Source organism: Micromys minutus, assembly GCF_963924665.1.
Source record: "Micromys minutus genome assembly, chromosome: 2".
NCBI classification, from domain to species: Eukaryota; Metazoa; Chordata; class Mammalia; order Rodentia; family Muridae; genus Micromys; species Micromys minutus.
The window spans coordinates 51,509,560-51,533,161 of NC_137971.1; the positions used below are offsets into that span (position 1 = coordinate 51,509,560).

At 48.7% G+C, this 23,602-nt stretch overlaps 1 protein-coding gene across 8 annotated transcripts in view; it reads right to left on the reverse strand.

The window, feature by feature from the left end:
* The window catches only part of NRXN2 (neurexin 2), a gene marked incomplete at both ends in the record, with an annotated part of 99,401 nt that overhangs the window by 74,598 nt on the left and 1,201 nt on the right, over nucleotides 1–23,602 (reverse strand). For 6 of the 8 annotated variants that reach the window (XM_080913466.1, XM_080913467.1, XM_080913464.1 and 3 more), the window contains 3 exons: nucleotides 2,071–2,142; nucleotides 4,359–4,388; nucleotides 9,129–9,146. In XM_080913466.1, the coding sequence (XP_080769592.1) occupies nucleotides 2,071–2,142; nucleotides 4,359–4,388; nucleotides 9,129–9,146 (120 nt within the window). The remainder of the gene's footprint in view (nucleotides 1–2,070; nucleotides 2,143–4,358; nucleotides 4,389–9,128; nucleotides 9,147–23,602) is intronic. The other 2 variants (XM_080913465.1, XM_080913462.1) reach the window with 2 other exon arrangements.

Here is a 23,602-nt window from a genome sequence, read left to right on the forward strand (position 1 = left end):
GCTGAGGCTGGACTATGGCTGCCAAGGCAAAGAACAGAAACGAGGCCGTCCTGGGCTCCTCAGGTGGACCCAGGGGAGGAGGCAAAGCCAGTGATGCTGCAAAGCGTGAGCTGGCTGGACCTCAGTCCTCTTGACCTAGAAATGGAAAGATATTTCTAAGGTCTAAGGGAGCCTGAACACATTTAAGAAGAGGGATGATTGGCAGGTGAGCAATGGTAGCAAGAAAACTGAAGATGAGAAGGAGAGAGAGAGAGAGAGAGAAGAGAGAGAGAGAGGACCCTGAAGGAACAGAGCTGGACCCTCGTGGAGGCTGTTACTCCAGGGATCAGAATATATAATGGAGCCCTGGGAGCTTCTTGGAGCACTAGCTAGATCTGAGATGATCAAATTCTGAAGCGCCAGGGGGCGCTTTGCTCCATCAGCCATACAGGCCAGGCCACGGTCAGGAACTACAACTCCCATCAGCACGCAAGAAACCACAACTCTTTAAGAGCTCCTAGTGTAGGAAGGGAGTCACTGCCAATACTTGTTTGCTTCTCCATCAGGGAGTCTGTGGCCTCACAAGTGCTCCCAACAAAGCTGAATGTGGCCAGAACTGAGAGAGTTTCTAAGTGCCATGAAAGGGAGGCACACAGCTGTCCCCTTTGCAGACCAGCTCAAAGGCCTCCTCTGGGAAGATCTCCAGCCCCTCTGACCCTCCTGGCTCTGGGGAGCCACAGCTGTGTGTTCTGCTCATTTGGCACTTACTGCCTAGGAACTGCCTAGGAACATCTTGTACAGCTCCCTCGGGAGGCAATGTGATGTGTGAGAGAAGACCTGGGTGCCGGTGCTGGCACACGCTCACCCCTCCACTGGTGAAGAAATAAGTTAACTCTTCCGAACAAAGCCTGCAGTTCCCAGGCTCTTACACAGACCACAGTTAGTGAGGCGCTGGGAACCATGACCATTCACCGATTTTAAATAATTGTGAGCCATGTGTGCTGGCTCACACCTTTAATCCCAACACTCAGAAGGCAGAGGCTGATGTCTTTCTGTGAGTTCAAGGCCTACCTGGTCTACATAATGTGTTCTGGCTAGCCAAAACTACATACGAAGACCCTTATCAAAATTAATAATTAATTAATTAAATGTGCTGAGCTCATGCCCATATATATGTATGTATATGTGTATATATGTGTGTGTATATATGTATATATATGTGTGTGTGTGTGTATATATATATGTATATATATGTGTGTGTATGTATGTATGTATATGTATGTCAAGAGCTGTGCAGAACATGGAGAGAGAATAAAATCCTGTCCTCAGAGTGCTCAGGACCAGGAGAGGCAGCAAGCAAAGTGACAAGATGTGGTATGACTGATCCCAAGGGGATGCAGACAAAACTCCCAAGGGGTATCCAGGCTGGCCCTGGAGTTCAGCAAAGACAGACTGGCAGACAGCAGGACACTATCTGGAGGATGGAGGTGAATACAGAGCTTTGAGAGTTGTTGGGGTGACCTGTACTTTTCTCAGCAAAGAGTCCTGAGAGAAGTAGCCTCTGGCCTAAAAAGTAAGCTAGAGTCCCAGGGTCCTATGATGCTGAGGGGCCTCATGCTGGCCTCTGGGGCTCTGATTGTTTCCCCACCTATGAAAGCAATGATGCCTACCACTAAATGTCACCGTGGCTCACTGGGACAATATAAGGGACACACACAGATCACAGACGTTATCAGTTTCCCCAAAGCAAGGTACCTAGCATGCTCTTGGAATATGACGGTACCAGCCACCTGTCATTCCACTGTTGCAACACTTTCTAGAGATAGGTCTGATTGCTGCCATGGGAAAAGGCATCTGTGTTCTGTCATCAGGACAGCTAAGCTGTGGGAAAGAGATGGAGGTTGTGATCCTTCACAGTAGGACATGGACCGTGCCCCTGGGAATGGGGGACAGGCAGACCTACTGTAGGCCTGGAGGCAAGGCACAGGGGGAATGCCACACACATGTGAAGACTCCTCTCTGCCTCTCAGAGTGCAGTTAGCCTATAGCGGGGCAAGGGTTGGGCTGTCTGGAGACCATGGGATCACTGACCTTTTGTTGGCTGGTGCACATCGCCGGCTCCTCCTCTCCCGGCCCCCCCCTCGGAGAACAGTAAGGACCCTACTGGAGAAGCAGAATTGGGGAGTCAGGCACAGGGGCTTGGCAGCCAGTCCCATCCCAGTCTTGAAGTGATGGAAGGCCCTATTCAGGACAAAGGTGCTGCTTGCAGGCATGGGCAAGTAGGGGAGAGTTTCTCTGGGGATTCCCTGGCCTTCAAGGTCTCTTGAGAAGAAGCCATGTGACAATCCAAAGGCCACCAGCTGCAGGTGAGGAACGAGTCAGTCTAGGGTAAGGAGACCAAGTTGGAGGAGAAGGGTAGTTCTGGGGACCAAGGTCCTGAGCACCTGTACCCAAGCTTCCCCATCACCCTTTGGGACCACTGCCACATCTATGGGGCTCATGCTACTCCCTCAGTGGGCAACTCTGTTCACTTCTTGTGCTGGGTTAGAGAATATTCTTGTCAACCTACATTTGCCAGACTTATAGCTGTGTTACATCTCAATTCAGCTACCAAAGCCCTCCTGTTCTGTGCCTGTCCTCTCATGGGCCACCTATAACTGCTTCAGTTACTACAGTGAGTGCTCTGAAGGCCTCCACCTAAACTATGAGGCTACCCGGGTTTGTCCCACCACACTCTCGGAAGGGCTGTGCTCACCCAAGAAAGTCCTAGCTATGCAGGGCTCAAGGGGATAGAAGTAAATCTTCCTCAGAAATCGGTTCTCAGCATCGTTCCCTGGTTCACCACACAGGGCTCGGCTCCAGCACCCCCAGAGGCACAGGTTGCCATGTCTGGGCTCCAGGCTGGTTTGAACTTCACCCACCCTTGCCAGTGAACACATGCTCTCTGGAGCCTGGCTCCTAGGCAACCAGCCCTACTGCTAGATCCACAGGATGAGGAGAATTCAGGGATAAAAGGGGAAGTTTCTCTCTGTGCTCTTCCTCCAACTCTAGTCCCCAGTCCCCAGAACTAAAACTAGACAAACATCTGAGCTCAGAACCTTTTAGATGAGGGGAGGCATCTCTGGGACACTTCAAGAAAACATCCTCACTGTCTGAGGTGAGCCACGGCCAGTGCTCCCCAAACCAAAGCTTTAAAGAAAAGAAGGATGTGAGTGAGTCAGCCAGGACCTTCCTAACTTCTTGTACGGGACTTCCTCCTGCCCTCCAGGCCCTCATTTATCAGGCCTAAATCCATCCCAAATTTCAGACCTTGGCAAAACCCTCTTCCAGCCTAGATGTGGTCTGGCACCATTTCTCAGTTAAATACACAACCCTGTCTTTTGAGCAAGTACAGCAGTGCCCAGGGTGCTGGCAGAGGTGGATACAGGAACAGCAGGGAAGTCACAGCTGGGAGGATCAGTCAGAACTCCTCAGTTCCCCTCCAGGTTGCTTAATGCCAGGCTTCCTCTACCCTTGCAATGCTGAGACTAGATCCCAGTGTATGCAAAGACAGCCATCTACTACACAGCTATGCATCAGTCCCCAGCTCTGAGGTTTTGGCTGGTGGGAGGGACTCAAGGGTAGGTGCAAGCGAAAGGACAAGTCCCAGCCTAGCCACCTAGTAGGGGTATCATGCCAGGTAGTATGGCTGTCATGCCTCCTGGTGACACTCTGTCATCACAATAGCTTGTCATTTGTCTCTGGTATACTGTCGTCTGTCAGATAGTGATAAGAGACTCAAAAGATAATGAAGGAAAAGGCAAAGGGCGAGTCATTGTGGGAAGGGAGGATCCTATACCTCCAGCCTCATGTCTTCCCTTTTCAACCCATTCTAGGGACAGGGATTAAGTGGAGTGTCTTCCACAGCAGCAATGGAAGGGGAACGTGCTGCCTCAAATCCTTTCTGCAACCCAGGCAGGCCCTTTTCTTTTTACTTGCATTCATAGAAAAGAAAGAGTGACCAGAATGAGAGGATGCAAATCAAACACCGGCATGAGAAAGAGAAAGGCAAGATGTACCACAAGGAAGATGAAGAGAAAAAAAAAAAAAAAAAACGAAAGGAGACTGGAGACAACGGCAGGAAAGTATACATCTGACATCAGAAACCAAGGTGATGTGAGGGTGGACAGTGGGCCCGAGGGGAGGGAAAGGGGACGGAGAAGGCCAGCCCCACCCCCACCAGGCACCCCCATACAAATAAAGAAATGGACAAGGGAAGGGAAGGAAGGAGGGAGGCAGGAGGGATGAAGGAGAAGGAGGGAGGGGAGAGAACAGAAAAGCCAGGCACAGTTTGGGGGAATCCAGTCCAATCGTAACGAAACCAAAACTTCAAACCATACCTTCGCTGTTTAACGTCAGGTGAGCCGGACCTTGGAAAGGGGAAGAAGAGAGAGAAAAAAAAGAAGAAAAGAAAGAAAGAGAAGAGGAAAGAAACAAAGAAACACGAGTCATGAAATCCGCCAGAGAGAAGGGAGGGAAAGTTGCTGCCACAATTTAAAACCCTTTAACTTGTGACAGACATCGGGGGAGAGCTTCCAGCCCAGCAGCTGAGGGAAGGGGCCCGATGCAGAAACAGAGGGTAGAGGGAGGGGGAGGGGTGTCAGAGGGTGGGTGAGCGGTGTGAGCCAGAGGAGGCAGGGCAGGGGGTTGCTGCAGGGGAGGAAGAGAATTTTTTGGTTTCTTATTTTTTTTTCTTCTTGCCGAAAAAAAAAAGAAAAAAGGAAAAGGAAAAGGAGGGTAAGCATGGCACTGGGGAAGCTGCTTTTCCCTTTTTCTTTCTTCTTTTTTCTTTTTTTCTTTTCTTTTTTTTTTTTCTTCCAGGAGGTGAAGAAAAAAAAAAAAAACGGTCAACGAGAAAAAAACAATTCGGATGGAGGAGAAAATAAAACACAACACAAAAATCAAAGCCACCTGGAGAGAAAGAGAAGTGTCCCGTTAGAGTGGAATTGAGTGGACTAGGGGACTCCAACCACCACATACACACACACACACACACACACACACACACACATACACACATACAAACACTCACACAAACACACACATACACACACACATACACACACAAACACACACACATACATGCATACATGTATGCACACATACACACCAGGCACACATATACGTACACACACATACACATGCATATATACACATGCATGCATACATGTACACGCACACACACCAGGCGCACACACACAAACAAACACATATACACACACACAAAAACACACACACCAGGTGCACACACACACCAGGGGTCCACATGACCTTGAGGGACTGTGGGTAGTATAGAAACCTGGGCCTTAAAGGAAACCTCCACACTAGGACTTAGAAAAGCTTTCGCTACAGCCCTAACTCTCCCAGCTCCCACTCTAGTCACACAGAAAGAGCAGGCTCCAAAGAAAACCTGCTTGTTTCTGAGGAACCAAGGAAGCTGGAAGAAGTAAACCGAGTCTACGGAGACCCTGGAGTAAGATGGTGAGATCCGTCCAGAATCTGGAAATCCAGAGACTCTGTGCCTTCATAAAACAAGGTCCAAAGGACAGTCAAGTCCTCAGGCAGGAGGCCAAGCACTCTAAGAGGTCCAAACCCTTCATGCCTAAATGACCCAACTGGTCCCCTATCCCTGGCCACCCTTGCTGAGGACAATTTAGCCCAGTGAGCAAACCCTGGCAGCCCTAATCTAAGGTAACCCTCCTTAACCTGAGTCATTTCAGAATGAACCATGCCAGAACCCCAGGCCCCTGGGAGGCTGACACCACCAGACCAGCAACAGAACTGATTCCCCTGGACTCCCTGAAATGACCAACTAGCCTTACCTAACCCCTGCTCCCTGCCTGACCACAACCTTAACTCTCTGCTGTGGAGTCTGGCCAAGACGGTGGTAGAGAAACAGTCTGCTGTCAGGAAAACCATCCCAGCTCCTGTGGCATGAGATGCTAGACCTTGGGATGGAAACAAGCCAGTACGGAGACTAAAGAGCTGCAAGTATCTCTGGGGCGCAGAGGATGAGTTAGCCAGTGCCCGGGAGGTGGTAAGGAGGCTGAGGAGGCTGGGAAAGGTACAGCGGGACAAAGGCACAGCCACAGGCTCCTGGCAGCTTCCCCTCCATCAGTATCACTCCTTTATCTCACCTCTAGGTTAGAGGCTAGCTTGAGGAAAGAGGTCACAATGACTGGGGCAGCATCAGAACAACACAGTTCTCAAGAGGACACAGGGTCTATTCAAAGCACTGGGAGGGCCTCCAGCTATTAGGTTGTGTTTTTATTCTTTGCTTCAAATAGTCCCTACCCTGCCAGTCACTCTTACCCCACAAAATTCCTCCTTCTAAAACTTGCCCCACCCCCCCACGCCCCCCCACCGGCCCTGAACCCTCCTCCCACTCTGCCTGTCAGCAGCAGCCTTGCTCTGAGGCTCTACTCTTAGAAATCCAGGCTCCTGTTGCCCTTGATCCAGTGTCAGAGGGCCCATAGACACTGTCCTCTGCCCCACCCCCACAGCCCCTTAGGCCTAACTACTGTTGGGGGAAACCACACACCGCCCCCAAGACCCTTCCGCTGCCCAGCTCTCTGCCAGCCTCATTAGCATGCGGCACTCTCCCTCTGTCACCAAGGCAACCAGCTGCTCAGCTCCCTCAGGCGTGACAGCATCAGCCATCTTGGTGAGGGGGGACCCATTCCCTTCCTGTCTACTCCTGGCTCATCCTCAGATGACCGGATGACCGAGGGATTCTTCCCTACAACCTGTCTCCTCTTCCATCCCAATTATAGCTTGCTCTTTGTCCAGCCCCAGTACCCCTCGGGTGCTCTCTCCCCCATGGCTACCTGTGGCATCTAGCCCCTCCTTCCACTCCTCTTACAGTGATGGCTGGTGCCCTCAAAGGCCCTTCCTCGATATTCTATTTGGCTAATTTGGGTCTCCACTCCCTGCTCTGAAGAGATTAGGGAGAAAGAGGAGGTGCTCAGGACACTGCACAGCAGGATGCCTAGGTTCCTGGAGGAAGTCAGGACTTAGGCCTAGCATCCCAGCATCAAGGGACAGAGAAGGAGAGGCACAGGGGAGCCCCTGAGAGATCTGAGCCTGTGTCCCCACGTGGAATCTCACCCTTGACTTATATACCTAGACCCCAGAACGACAGCCACGGAAAGAAAAATTAAGAGACACAGACACACACAGGGACACACAGAAAGATCACACGATCACATTCCTGCCTATGTTAGCGCGCGCGCACGCACACACACACACACACACACACACACACACACACTCCGAATCCCATATACACCCTGGGCTATTGCTGACATTCAGGCCCACATCCACAGCAGCAGGTTATCAGAACACCCCACACAGAGCTCATTCCCTTGTCTCCAAAGCCGACCTTCCCTTGATCTTATCACCCCTTTCCTATCCCTGCTCCAAGACACTTCTCTGCAGCCTCTGCCCTTCCCCCTTAGCTGGGGCCTTCCCTGCTATGTTCCTCTCCCCACCCCCATGTTCCTCTCCTTCCCCCCTCCAGCTTTTTAAAATCCTACCTCTTGCCCTGTCTCTATGCCCCCTCCTTCCCAAGCCTCTCCCCTCCTCTGTATTCTCTCCCTCCATCCATCTCTCCCTTTGTTGCCGAGGAGACATCAAGAGCAGGTTAAATCACTAAGTCTTATCTCCAGCCCTCAGAAGGCTGTGTCCACCCAGATGTGCAGGCTCTCTCCTTCTTTCTCACTTGCATACAGACCTAGGTAAACAGTAACACACAGAGATGCAAACACAGATGCAGACACACAAAGCTCTGGTCATTCCAGAGACGTATGGACAGAACAATAAGCTGGCGCCCAGTGTGCCCACACGGACAGCCAGGACACATGAATGTGTGCACACACAAACACACAGACACAGACACAGGGCCTGGTCTGCTGAGACCAGGGCACCCAAGGAGCCCCAAAGAGAAGAAACGGAGAGACAAGGTAAACTGAGGATACCGTGAGGAAACTGGTTCCATTCATACCCAGACCTACGGTCCTAACTGCCTGCCCTTCCCAGCACTCACACATCCTTGGTGTCTCTGTGCTCTTCCCAGAAGGGCCAGGCCCAGTGGTCTCAGAGTACATCCTACCCACTACCTTCCCAGGACAGGGGACTGTGGAGCAGGGGGTAACCAGGATATGGCCTTCCCTCACAATCATCCTACCAACCTCACTGCGATGACCTGGAAGAGACTGTAATCCTGACTCCAAGTGTAGACCACCCTATCCTCAATCTTAGTCCGCCCCAGAGAAGGAAGAGAAACAGAGAAAGTCAAAGATAGGGACAGTTTCTAAGAACAGCAGAACCCAGAGCATCTAGGGAAGAACAACAGAGATAGAGAGAGGACCACAGACAGAGCCCTGGAGAAAGAAAGGCAATGACAGCAGTGTGTGAGAGAGAGAGAGAGAGAGAGAGAGAGAGAGAGAGAGAGAGAGAACCAGACAGAACGGAGAACGGACAGAGATCCAAGAGAAGCCCGCTGGACCCTTGCCATGGGACTGGGTTGGACAAAGAAGCCATGGGCAGCTTTAGCAGAATAGAAGAGCTGGCCCTGCCCACACACCCCAACCATGGAACAGACCCCGCCCTGCCTGTAGTCTCGACCACACTCCCACTGGCCTGCAGCAGCAGCAAGAATTCTCTGCAGCACAGGCTGTATGTAGGCCATCAGCCACCCCTGCCACCCCTACTCTCTTTACATGGCCACCATACACTTCCTAAACTGGACAAAAACGTGTCTACCTACTCACTTCTGGGCGCTTCCAACACTACCGGCTATGTTCCTCTCCCCCATCATCACCTCTGCCCAGAGAGCCTCTTCCCTTCACCACAAGGCAGAAGGCTGGGAGCAGCAGAGAGCAGCATAGGGTAAGGAGGAAGACCTGCCCTCTTTGCAGCCGCTTCCCAGTCAATGAGCAAAGAGGCCCAGGAAGAGGTAATCCGATGGAGAAGACCCCAGACTTCCTTCCCCCTGGACACCCCGCAAACATGAGCAGGCAGGGAGCTGTTGCATGGCCAACAACACCCCTTTCAAATGAACCCCACAGGAAAATATGTATTACCCTAATGATCAAGAAGGCTCCACTCACCTTCCATGGGATGTTCCTCTAAAGTCAGCCAAGTTCAGAGAAGGAAGCAGGGAGAGAAGAGAGAGGAGACCTGTTAGCAAATGTGCTTCAAGGACCAAGGGGTTCCAGGTCCCCAAGCCCACCAAGGCCCTTGACACAAATAACCCAAACTAGAAGCTCTAAATCTCAGGGAACAGTTTTGCCTCAGACTGGGCAGTGACCACACTGTCCCCTGAATGAGTCCTCCCAAGTCAGCCAGTACAGGAAGGCTGGGAGGGACCTCTACATATTGCATTAGATTCTGTTATGCTAGGAAATTGAGGCCCAGAGCAGGGACACAGCAGCCTGAGATCACACAGAGACAGGAAGCAGGGCTGAAGCAGGGTAAAGAGCCGCCAGCAGCCAGCCTGGCTTCCCTACGCCCCGAGGCGGGCTCCTCTCTTGCATTCATTCCACTGCAGCTCAGAGACAGATGGGGACATGCTCAAACCAGAGACTGTCTTACTGAGCTTGCCGAGACACACTCACGCTCAGTGACACACTGACACACATAAGCACCGAACAACCCACTCTCACATTTAGCTCTCATACGACTCACACTGACAGTGTCAAGTCAAGGATCTGACCTTCCCATAGCCCAGTACCCACCCTGGAAAAAAAAAAAAAAGGCATCCACACGGAGTCAGATCATAGTTCTGTGGCATGAGCTAGGCCCTGGGATTGATCCAAGAAAACCCCAAACTACCCAACTAAGTCACTCAACCTCTCTGTACCCCAACTACACAGAGGGTGAGCTGGCCCTTCTGACCCTGGCTCTGTCTCTATGATCAGGAGAAATGTCTTCACTCTACTGGCTTATTAAATTTATTTTCATTTTTTTTATGAGAGTGTTTCACAGTCTTGTTCTATATCCAAGCTGGCCTGGAACTAACTCTGTAGTCTCTAGCCTCTAACTCAGGGCTATCCCCCTGCCTCCTTAGTGGTGGGATTACAGGCCTGCACTACTGCTCATCTTTAAGCACTGCTTGGGATTAAATTCAAAGCTTTGTGTATGCTAAACATATATCCTACCAATGAAGCTGCACCCTCAGACTCCAGAATGTGTTGGCTTATGTATCTGTTTGCTTGTTTGTTTCAAAATACTGGATAGGCCAGACTGGTCTCAAACTCTTTATGTAGCCAAGGTTAGCCCTAATACCTTAATCCTTCTGATTCTATGTCCCAACTGAGCCAAAATCCCCTAAATGGTTGGGTGAAGCAAAGAGTCACCAGCTAAATGTTTACCTTAAGTTTAGTCACAGGACTAAAATCAGAGGACCACACTGAGGACCTCTAGATTGTGCCACACCCTATGGGCCATCAGCCTCAGCTATTTGGGGCCTGACCTGGACCTTGGGGTACACCTGGTGGGTAGAGAGAAGGTGGATGTGAGCAGTTCCTTCAGCTAAGCCACAGATCCTCAAGCAGGCTTTGCTCTGGCCTGCTTGATGAGAGGACCAAGGCTCTCCAAGTTTTAAACATGTCACATATCCACTGAACAAGAGGATGCTAGACGGAGCCAAAGGCAGGAGAAGCTTCACAACCTACAAACACACAAACCCTCAAGGGGAGACACATATGCAGATCCTGAGATAGAGACGAATTCACATACTTGCATACACGCTGTCTCCTCCCTCCTGTGAGCTCATTTTGTGGGATTTGTTCTTGGGGAGGGGCATTATACTGCCAAGACAAATATGTTATTCCTCATACCTCATACCTCCCTGTGACACACATGCAGACTGACTGCAAGCACCAACACCTGCACAACAGCCTAATACACATTATTCCTGATGCATCCACCCCCACTCTCACACACCCCCAATGAACACAACCGTTTTGCTACCTACCCATCTCTTTGTCCACCCACAAGCTTCCACGTTACAAATACACTCTACAATACACAGCCAAAGCTGTATAGACCACAATTCTTCTAAAGCTGCTGAGCCTCATCACAGCTATGAAGGCGTTGTCTAGTTAAAGTGACCCCTGGGTACTCTGAGAACTGCCATGCTGAAACTCTTTGGTCCTAGCATGCTAGGGCTCTGGCCAGTCCCAAGCCGCCACCTGTTCAAATGAGTCATTTTGATTTCTATATAATCCACATGGCAGATCTCTCAAGAAGTATTTCTAGGCTGGAAAGATGGTGATTAAGAAAGCTTCCTGCTCTTCCCGAGGACCCTAGCTGGGTTTCTAGAAGCCACTTGAGCAGCCTACCATCACGTGTAACTGCAGCTGCAGAGGGAACAGATGCCTCTGGCCTCCTCGGGCAACTTCACTCATGTGCACAGACTTGTGCAAGACACACACAGTGGCACAGGATTTAATCGTTTGATGGGTTTGGGGGATGAACAAGTGGTTAGGAGTACTTCCTGTTCTTACAGAACACTCAGGTTTGGTTCCCAGCATTCACATGGCAGTGGCTCACACCACCTTATAAGCTCCAGTTCCAAGGGAGCTGAAGGCCTCCTCTGACCTCTGCTGACACTGCGTCGTGTGGTACAAATACCTGTTCTCGGGGACACACACATACACATAAAATAAAATAAAAAAAATTTAAAGAATATTTTTTTAACTTTTAGAGATTTATTAATCATATATGCATACTACAGGTGTTGTCAGATACACCAGAAGAGGGCATCAGATCCCATTACAGATGGTTGTGAGCCACTATGTGGTTGTTGGGATTTGAACTCAGAACTTCTGGAAGAGCAGCCAGTGTTCTTAACCACTGAGCCATCTCCAGCCCCCTGAAAGGAATAATTCTTTTTTTTTTAATATTTTTTTAAAGATTTATTAATTTATTTAATGTATGTGAGTACACTGTAGCTGTTTTCAGACACACTAGAAGAGGGCATCGGATCTCATTACAGATGGTTTTGAGCCACCATGTGGTTGCTGGGAATTGAACTCAGAACCTCTGGAAGAGCAGTCAGTGCTCTTAACCGCTGAGCCATCTCTCCAGCCTGAAAGGAATAATTCTTACGGTATGCTCAAAAACGAGAAGCCAGCAAGGTGGTAAACGTCTTTCCTTCCTCCGCTCTGCGCTGTCTGAGTCCCTCATTTGTCATCCCAGGCCCCTCTAGCTCTCCGTCCCTGTCCCTTAGTCAAATTGTCTTCTCCATGTTCTGCTCACCCATAGCTCACCTTGATGCCTTGGGGCAAAGGCCTTATTTCCAACCCACAATTCTTGATCTCTAAAAAGTGTCTCATGATGCCATCTAACCCAGAGGGCCTGGCCCTAGGTTAGGGCCCTCTACCTGGTGGACCTGGTGACTACTCATCTGTCACATTCCACACCACTTGGCTGCAATTCTCATGTGCTCAGTGGTATATTCTCTTGTCTCTCTGAGGCGGAGACTCAGCTGAACCACTCTTAATTGTCACCCATTGTCCACTTGCTGATCAAAGCCACCATGCTCCTTCCTCTCAGAGGATTCCTGCCCTTAACCTGTCTGAGGTGGCTTCAGAACCCTCCCCCCAAGCCCTCTCCTTTCTTGATTGGGCTAGACACCCAGAAAGCACTCCTCCCTTTTCATACAAGTCACTAGAACTTGTGGGTTCTACCTCCTAAATCCTCCAGGCCCCATTAGTGCAGCCCAGCCAAGGCCCTGTCTGTTCTATGAGAGCTTAAATAGGCCTGAGAGGATCTTCAGTGAGTCCTGTCACTCTGCAGTTTAGGTCCACATACCAACTAAGTGCCTTGGCACATCTCAAACCTACTGCAGTGTATATGACTCTATGCTGAACTTCACCAGGGAAGGTCTAGGCTTCTCAGTAAGTGCCCTCAAATCTCACCACACCCCCTCTTCAGTCTCCTAGCCTGCAACAATCCAGGCTCCAGCCACACCCAGCCTCTTTACATTCCCCTAATAGGCCATGTTCTATCTACTCTTCCCAAAACACACATCACGCATGCATATGTGCGCGCACGCACGCACACACACACACACACACAGCCATCCAAGAAAGCCAATGTTTCCCCTTAAGACCATATCAATATGTCTATATTCTGAACACAGGAGAGCAGCAGTTACCTTCTTCCGGACCAGCTCTGTGATACACACTGTATTACCACTGCCCCCGTTAAAGCTACATGCAACTGTAATTTCAACTCAGCTTCCTGATGGGACTGCAAAACTGTACGAGACAAAACAATGTCTCATTCATCTCTCTACCTCCAGCTGCTTGCTCAGCTCCTGGCTTGTAAGAAGACATGGCTATGTTTGTTGAGTGAATAATATAATAACACTTCTTGTGTTCTGAGCACTAAAGTAGGCCTGGATCCTGTTGTGTGCTGTTTCCTGTACCCGCCATCACTATTATAACCCTTGAATACAAATGACTATGCCTCCGTTCGAGTTGAGGAAGCCAAGCGTCCAAAAACAGAAGCAGGGCTGGATACATGGCTCATGCCCACAACCGTGAGGACCAGAAGTCATATTTCCGGGACCCATATAAAAACCAGGTAAGCCCGGTGGCCCACCCATAATCCCAAAACACAGGAGGAAGTAGAAACAGAATCCCCAGGGCAAAATAGCTAGCAAGACTATTCAAAATGGCAAGCTCTCAGTGAAAGTCCCTGCCTCTGTATATAAGGTGGAAAGCAAGTGGGGAAGACTCCCAACCATACAGACATACATGTTCACACATATGTGTACATATATGTACAAACATGAATACAGCACACATGCACATAGGGGGAAAATGCAGAAGCGACTTGTCTAAGGTCACACTATTGGTGGCAATCAAATGAATCTAGAGAACCAGTGGGATGGCTCGGTAGATAAGGGTGCACTCCATGGACAACTGTCTGAGTCCCAGCCCTGAAACCTATGCAAAGATGGGAGGAAAGAACTAATTCCACCATGGTTGCTCTCTGCTCTCCATGAGAAGCATGGCACACTAACTCCCCCAACAAACATCATGTATGCATGCATGCACACACAACAACTATAATGTTTAATAACATCTTAAAGGCTGGAGAGATGGCTCAGCAGTTTAAAGTGCTTATTTCTCCTTCAGAGACCTGAGTTCAGTTCCCAGCACCCAGTGGAAGCTCACAACCATAACTCCAGTTGCAGGGGACTTGATACCCTCTTCTGGCCTCTGGGGGTACCAGACCTGCGTGTGGTACACAGGCATACTCATGCAGGCAAAACACTCATACTCATAAAAAAAAATAAAATACATATTTTAAAGTTTTTAAATCAATAATTGATTTAATCCAAGACTGGGCTTGGTGGCACATGCCTTTAAATCCCACCACTTGAGAGGCAGAGGCAGGCGGATCTTTGTAAATTCAAGGCCAGCCTGATCTTCAGAGTGAGCTCTTGTACAGCCAGGGCTACGTAGAGAGAGCCTGTCTCAAAAAAGCAACAAAACTTAACCTAATCCCCTCTAAGCTTTAAGCTTCCAGTGAGGGCTGCTGTGACTCAGTTGGAGGAATGCTTGCCTGACCTCAGTCCCCAACACTGCATAACTAGGAACTGTGCTACATCCCAGAACTCAGAAGGTGGAGGCAGGAGGATCCGAAGTTCAAGGCCATGTTTGACCATATAACTTTTCTTTTTATGGGGAAGAGTTTTATGGCAGATGTAAGAGAGAAAGCAGGCAGAGGGAACAGTTCAGGCTGAACATAGCTGGGAGACTAAACCTGACCATGAGAAGAGAAGGGGAGAGCGGGCAGAGAGGAGCTGCGAGACAGAGACCAGGTCCAAGAGGCTCAACTACATATCTTAGGTGAGCTTAGTATAAACTACAAAACAAATCCTATCGCCCAGCCTCACCCTGACCCAGTATGGAATGGAAACATCTTGAGAGGTCTTTTCTTAACCTAGAAGTCAAAACTGCTAGAAGCTTCTGGAGTGCCAATCTACACTGTATTTTATTTTCCACAAAGCGCATCCAATCTTGTCACCTCACCATGCTGAAGACATTAATTCTTTCACACCCCACACTCTCAGCAAGGACTAGCCTAATGCCACCTCTTCCTCAAAGCGTCCTGGCCATTGGAGTGAAGAACCACAGTAAACCTATTGATCCCTTGGCAGAGCTCCTGGAGCACTGTCTTCCCATGGCTCGGTCAGTTTTCCAGGTTCACAAAGCCAGCAAGGAGCAGAATGGAGCCTCGAAGCAGAGTTGCCAGCCCAAACAACAACCCTGTCAGTGTCTTTCTCTGGAAACAGCCAGCTTAACTCTGCATCCCCCAGAAAGGTCCAGCCTTTCTGCCTGGCATCCCTTCCAGCCCTGGAAGCTGTCATGGTCACATTTCTGACTTAACTTCAACTTGCACATGCATGGGTACTCAGTGCCCTGGCAGAGGACAGAGACACCACTGTCTTAACTAACATGAACTCAGAGCTCAGTAGATTTGTTATAGATATCAATGAAGATGGGAAAAATGGAAGGGGGGGGATTGTAAGCAATGAAAGCCATGCTCTGATCCCTCAAAAAAAGACAGCCATGCAAGAAGGGTCACGTGTAGGGGAGAAACCATGGCAAGTCGGTCTGCGGTGACACCTGAGGGAACTCATGGCCTCCCAGAGTCCTTAGTGGGACTCAGAACGAGTGTGATAAGATTTCCCGCTGAGACCTTGTTCTCAGCCTTGTGAGTTTTATCCTTCAGTGTGATAACCTGGCTCTCCAAGATGAGTTCCTGTTCAAGAGCTCAGAACACAGTCTCCTGCCTCTACACCTCATGAGCACCTCTCTAAGACAGCCCAGCAGGACCTCTGCATATCTGGCTTAGGGAAGAAGCTGTGGCCCTGAGATCTGAAGTAGCTACTGGTTTTTGGAGAAATATTGCCCCAAAGAATCTCCAATAACCATGGAGCCAGAGGGATGGCTCAGCAATTAAGAGCACTGCTGCTGTTCCACCGGCCCAGGTTCAGTTCCCACATGATAGCTCACAACTGTCTGTAGCTCCAGTTCCTGGGAATCCAACATTCTCTCCTGGCCTTCTTCAGTACTACCCCATGTGGGACACAGAAATGCGTGCAGAGAATACATCCATACACAGACTGACATGGTGGTGCAACTGTTTGGTTCTAGGATTCTCTCTCTGTGAGTTCCAGACCAGCCAGGGCTACAATGAAAGACCTTGCCTCAAATAAACAAAGAAACATGTTCTTCTCGCTGAGCTGCCCTGTCTGGCCTCAGTGGGAGAGGAGGCCCCTAGCCTTGCAGAGACTTGAAGTGCCAGGGTTGGGGGTTGCACAGGCCCCACCTGCTCAGAGAAAAACGGGAAGGGGAAGAGGAGGAGGAGGAATAAATGTGGAGGGTGACAGAGAGGGGACCAGTGAGTGGGATGTGAAGTGAATACATCTTAAAGATTAAATTAAATTTTAAAAAGAGAGGGGGCGGGGGCTGGAGAGATGACTCGGTGTTTAAGAGCACTGACTGCTCTTCCAAAGGTTCTGAGTTCAGTTCCCAGCAACCACATGGTAGCTCACAACCATCTGTAACGGGATCCGATGCCCTCTTCTGGTGTGTCTGAAGACAGCAACAATCTACTCACATACTCACATACATAAAATAATTAAATCTTTAAAAGAGGAAAAAATTTAAGTTCTTGCCTACACACACACACACACACACACACACACTGCCCAGTGATGGACTATATACCCTGGAATTATGAGCTAAAATAAGCCCTTTCTCCACTAAGCTGCTCCCAGGGCATTCCATAATAGCAGGAGAAATGAGAACCTGGGATAGCTATGTCTAAAGAAGGCCAGGACCACTCCACTCCACACACACCGGATCCACTGTCCCAAACCTCATCCCCTTCCAGACTTCCTGCCCTTCTCAGCTCTCTACCTCCCTTCCAACCACGCAAAACTGAAACTTCTCATTCTCTGAATCCTCCCTTCCCACCTCGACCACAGAGGCCGTGTCTCCCAGCTTCGGTCTCAGCATCTGCTATCTGTCACTCCAACTATCCCAATGGCCAGCACAGCTGCTGTCACCCTTCTTGGCTACTCCAAAACAACGTTTAGGGCAGGAGGCATCTCGGTCAGCAAAGTATGTCTCACATACAAACTGAAGATGCGAGCTCAACTCCAGACAACTCAGGTAAAAGTGTTGCTGTGGTAGCACACCTTTGCTACCTCAGCACTGGGAATGCAGCTCTCTAGGGCTCACTGGCCAGCTAGCCTAATCTAATCAACAAATTCTAGGCCAGAGAGAGACCATGACTCAAAAAAAAAAAAAAATGACAAGGTAGATGGTACTTGAAGAGTGACACTAAAGTTTATCCTGTGGCTTCATGCATGTATGTGCACATACATACATATATATATATATGTGTGTGTGTGTGTGTGTGTGTGCTTATACATTCTCACAGACACATATACAAATAAATATAATTAAAATATCACTTAAACTACCTTCCAACTGGTTTCTCCCCATCTAACTGCGGTACAGAATCCCTCTATACCTTACTCCCTGCTTCCTACATACGGTTCGCATCTTCATCGCCTCCCTGCTCCAATCCCGTGACTCCATAGCCTGTTCACACCCACTGTCACATGAATGACTCAAACCAGATACTCAAGGCATGGCCTCAGCTTCTGCCATGAACGCTTCTTTGCCCCAGTGCTGGATGCTCCTCTACAGATGGCACCCATATTTCCTCCCTTCCATACCGCTTTGATAGTCATCCCTTTGCTTGACCTGGCCTCTCCTGAGCTTGCTGATCAATGTTCAAAGTCAGTCCCAAATAACATTTCACAACCCCATTACCAATCCTCTGGACTTGTAAACCCTTCCCTTCCTTGAGACCCCAGTGTCCTTTGTTTACAGGAATGGCAAGGAGGAATTTAGCTCTCTGGTAGAACCCTTGTCTAACATGTGCTGGGCCCTGAGTTCAATCCTCAATACTAGTGAAATAAAAATTTTAAAACTCTGCTCCCACTAATTATCTACCATCCATACACACATACACACACACACACACACACACACACACACACACACACACATACACACACACACACACACACACACACACACACAATAAATACAGTAAAACCTACTTAGAGTCTCTCCCTGTGAGCTTTAAAAAGAATACAGGATTCAGTACTATGCTGCCTACAAGACACAAACTTTATTAGTGTTCGTGTACATCCACACTTGCCACATAACCATGGAGATCTGGGGACAACCAGCAGGAGTCAGTCCTCCCTGCCACCATGTGGGTTCTGGAAATTGAACAAGTTACCAAGGTTGGTGGCAAGCACCTTTGCCTGTTGAGCACCATTTTGTTTTTAACACAGGGTCTCACTATATAACGAAGGCTGGGGAGGAACTTGCTATGTAGCCTAAGTTGGCTTCAAATGTGTAGTGTTTCTCCGGCAGTGGTCCCCAGACGCTGGTAATACCACCACACCTGGATAGCAGTCTGTTGTTTAACCACTACACTACTCTGCCTGCCATATCCTTAGGCTTTGGGATTTTGTTTGTTTATTGTTATTGGAGGTTGAATATTCTTTTTAAAAGTGTTTATTTCTTTTTATGTATGTGCATAACTCTGATGAGTTTCTGTGCACTGAATGTACGCCAAGTGTCCACAGAGGCCGGAAGCATTGGATACCCGAGAACTGGAATTGCTTGAGGGGGTTGTGAGCTGCCTTGTGTTGGTGCTAGGAACCAAACCCAGATCCTCTGCAAGAACAGTGCTCTCCACTGAGCCATCTCTGCAGTCCCAAGCCAACTGTTATTTCTTGTCTGAATGTTTGGGTCTGGAAGTATTTCGAGATTTTGGATGTTTTTAAAATTCTAGGATGCCTGAATACATATAATGAGATATCTTGGGATATTTACTCCCTCACATGTACCTAGGCATGTGGCCTGCAGGTGATTTAGTACAGTGTTTCCACTCTGTCCATCAGACGAAGTTGGTGGGGAAGATTCCTCCTGCAATCCTGTCAGTCCCCCTCAGCATCTCAGTTTTTAGGGCTCTTTTAAACCTGAGGTTTCTGGACTGAAGATACTCAGCCTGTATTTACTGAGCATTTTCGGTGTCACATGCCATTCTCTGGACTTTATATAAACTCACTGAGATCGTTGCAGTGACTCTTTGAGGCAGATAGCATTATGATAGCACCTCACACACAGGCAGGCAGAAAGACAGACAGACAGGCATGCAGACTCCCTTAACTTCTCCCTGCATTCCCTTTGTATCTACTTCCTCAACTAAATGTCCAGCTCTGGAGCAGACAGCTCATCTCACTCCCTTCTCCCTCCCTCGGAGGCCCCAGCACACTACCAAGGGGTCCACAATCACCTGTTGAATCAAACTGCCAGCCAGCCAAGGACACAGTGTCTATCCCGGCAGCACGCACAGTGACCGTCCTCTCCTTGTCTCCTGTGAGGTGTGCACCTGACACTTGGACCAGTGCATCTGTGCTTTGACTCCATCTGAGGTCTCCCACACCTACCTGCACACCTCTTCTTTCTTGGTCGCTTTTCCTGCTCTTCTCCACACACACACACACGGATCACATAAGGACGTGCAGATGGATAAACCATGGCAAAATCCCTGTCTACGCTACCCCAGGCTTGTCACCCAGTCAGCAGCAGGAACACTGATGCTCAGTGAGCCATCCTTAGCTCTGTCAGCAATTACAGTGGCCAGATGCCCCAGAGAAGGCAAGCAGCAAATATTCTGCCAGTTGGGTTCTCAGCAGCTGGGTAAGCCAAGACCCCATGAAATTACAGGGGAGATTCCAAAAGATCCACAAATCCATATGTAGACCGAACATCTCAAGGCAAATTGGTACATCTTGCCTATAAAGCTAAAACTATTTCTCCTAATGTATATTTTATTAACCACAGTGGTGAATACAGCATCAAAGTCATCTAAAAGCTTTTCTGAATTCATGAGAGCTTGGAGTCATTTGTTTTCCCAATAAACACATATAAAAATAATAACTAACTCTTTGGAAGGTTATACTGTGAATTACTGACTTTTTAAAATGTCCTTGGTTTCAGAAAAAGATGGAAACCACTCAAAATCAGGTAAAAATGAAGTGACCGTAGCTTCCAAAGCAGGGTATACACCCTGACTCTCAGAGTGTTCAGATCTATCAGGATCTGGTCCCCTCAGCTTTCCTGTTCCCACCCGGAGTAATTTACAGTGGGAGGCCATATTCTTCCTCCTTGGGTAGATAAGAATGTGCTAGAAGGACCAGAATACGGCTTGGGAGATAAAAGTGCTTTCTGCCAAGCCTGGCGACCTCCGTGCCATCCCTGGGAAAGGGAGAATTCTTGTAGGCTAGGCTCTGACAGCCACATGTGTGTTGTGGTATGAGTGCCCACAATAAATAAATAAATAAATAAATAAATAAATAAATAAATAAATAAATAAATAAGTGGAAATTTAAAAACAAATTTTAAAATGTAGGTTTGAGGAGATAGATCTGTGGTATTTACTGCTCTTCCAGAAGACCTGGATTAGGTGCCTAGCCTCATTCAAAACCTTCTGTTTCTCTACCAGGTATGTACATGGTACGCACACATACATTTGAATACACACACACACACACACACACACACACACACACACACACGTGAGATAACAAGCTAGCAATAGTGCTCACCACTGAAGCCTGACAATCCGAGTTTGATTCCCAGAACCCATGGCAAAGTGGAAAGGGGAGAATCAGCTCCACAAAGTTGTCCTCTGACCTCTGCATATGTGCTGTGGTTCGTGTATACCTATGTGTGCGTGCACACATGCACACACACAAATAGTAAATAAAATTGTAATTCTTTAAAAAGAAGCAGATGCTGTTTCTGACATCCTCGGTGTGTCTTAGAGGAAAGCCTGACAAGATGGCCTACAATCCTAGCATTTGAGGCTAGCCTGGACTACATAGGAAGAATGGCTCTCTCTCTCTCTCTCTCTCTCTCTCTCTCTCTCTCTCTCTCTCTCTCTCTCTCACACACACACACACACACACACACACACACACACACACACACATGCATGCACAGAGAAACAAACAGAAACAGAGAGAGAGAGAGAGAATTACACACATGGACACAAAGAATGTGCTAGAAGTGAATGGGCCGCTGCTTGCTTATTACAAAAGCTGCTGAGGGACTCAGGAACAAACCTAATGAAAATAAATAGACTGAGGGCAGCAAGAGGCAGGAGGGGGGTCAGGGGTTCTTGCTGCACCTGCCAGCTCCAGATGCACACAGTCAGTGTGTTCCACCCCACGCCCACCCACAATGCAGATCCCAAAACATACACATGTGAGTTTTCATCAACACATATGGCTTTACCACAAGTCTTTGTTCTCTCACATACTTATTAATATCTCTCCATTCATTCCCCAAGTCTTAATCAAACACCCACTGGCTACTGTGTGCTATATTCAGTGCAGAGACTCAACCTGCCCTTTATCAGACAAAGCACCTCTCTCAACCAATCACACACAGCAATATCTACACACTATATCCACCCCTTCCCCTTACCAACTGTTACACACAGTGGGTCAGCTGCACATAGCCATCTTTCTTAGTTCTTCCAACCCAAACATTCATTTAACTCTAGCACATCGACTCAACAAAACCATCTCTCTCAACTACAGAAACTTACACACACACACACACACACACACACACACACACACACTCACACACACACACTTCAACACATCTGGACCGAATGCTTTCAGAGAATGGATTGGCAGAGATGCCTCTGAGTGCAATTCCTATATACTTAGGCCTAATTCCACCATGGTGGGACCGTGCAGCAGTTACTATAACCTCTTCATAGCTCAAATTTTCCCTCCCTTAAATCAGAAAGGTAGTTCAGCCTTTGAGGGTGGGGGTTGGTTGGGGTTTATTTGGTTTGTTTGTTTGAGACAGGGTGTGGCTGTCCTAGAACTGCCTCTGTAGACCAGGCTGGCCTTGCACTCAGAGATCCACCTGCCTCTGCCTCCCAAGTACTGGGATTAAAGGCACTGCCGCTGCCCAGCCCTCATCCTGTTTCCTTAGGAAGGCTAAGTGAGGCGGTGTCATAGCAACTGGAGAAGAAAGTTAAGGTTCTGGAAATGTCCCATGAGTTCCAAATGTCTTATGGCGGTCTCTCAATGAAACACACACTGGAGACCTGCACATGGCACAACCCCTTCAGCTGCACTCCAGCCACTCTGCCAGGTACCGGCCTCCAGTCAGAAAGAACAACTCAAACAGACCCATTCACACATAGGCACCCAAAACACACTGGCAGGCTCGCAGGCCTCTGCACACGGTTTCACAGTTTAAGGAGCGCCTGAGCTCCTTGGAGAAAAGGCGAGAAGGTGTCATGTTAATATACTCAGTTCCTAAAGATGTATCCCTGAACATAGTTCCACAAGACCCACAGCCCCTCCTTAAATTTTCTGTTTGCTTGCCTTTTTGCTTTGTTCTGAGACAGAGTCTCATATAGCCCAGGCTGGCTTCAAACTCACTGAATGTCTGAGAATGACCTTAAAGTTCCTGGTCTTCCTGCCTCTGCTTCTCAACTGCTGAGATGATACCTGTGCACCGCTACACCTGGCTCCTTACTTGTCATCTACCATAGCTACAGATACACAATCGGAAATGCTAAGGAACAGACTTCCCATAACAGGGCAACATCGCAGACTTGGCTCATCCCCAGGCTGACTGACTGCATACACCCTTGGAGACTCCGTTCCCAGGGCCACACACTCCCTCAAAGACTCCACCTCCTTGAAGGTCTACACATGTACATGTACATACACACACACACACACAATTGCAAAGTGACCCCTGACTTGTACAAGTAGAAATAGAAAAACAAGTACTACCACACACACCTGCTGGGTAATGAGCTAGCACCCTGAAATCGATGCAGAAAAATCTCTCCTCTGACCAGTCACACCAAAGTAAAAGTGGCTCCTTCCTTTGTCCCCTCTAAAGCACAACCTAGCTGCCCTCAGTTCAACCACTGTTCTTTCTCCTGCCTGTGGACTCAGTCATGCAACCTCTCTTACAAACTGGGGTTCTTGCAGAGGCCCCCACATCTTCTTTCTCATTCCATATTCTGTCTCACCTTCCAGGGTGTCAGCAAACCTTATCCAGCCCTGTAATCTCCATCCCAAACCCAAACCTGAAAGGGCTTCCATGTTGGAAGCACAAGCCTCCCCTCCCAGTCTCGAACCTGGGAGAGACTGCCTGTCAACTAGGCCCATCACCAAAAAGGTCAACTTTTAGTCAGGAGCCTCAGCCACCCTCTCATGCAAATCTGGGGATTCTGTGACAGAAAACCAACACAATTCCCGTCCTTCTGGTCGGTTGGGTCATAGCCTCTCGGTCCCCACCTCCTTCTCTGCCCTCTGGTGTAGGTCCTCAAGCAGATTTCTGTCCAGCTCTCATACATCAGTCCTTCTCACAAGACAGGGACTACTGCCAGCAAACCCCAGCTCTTCAGAGGCTTC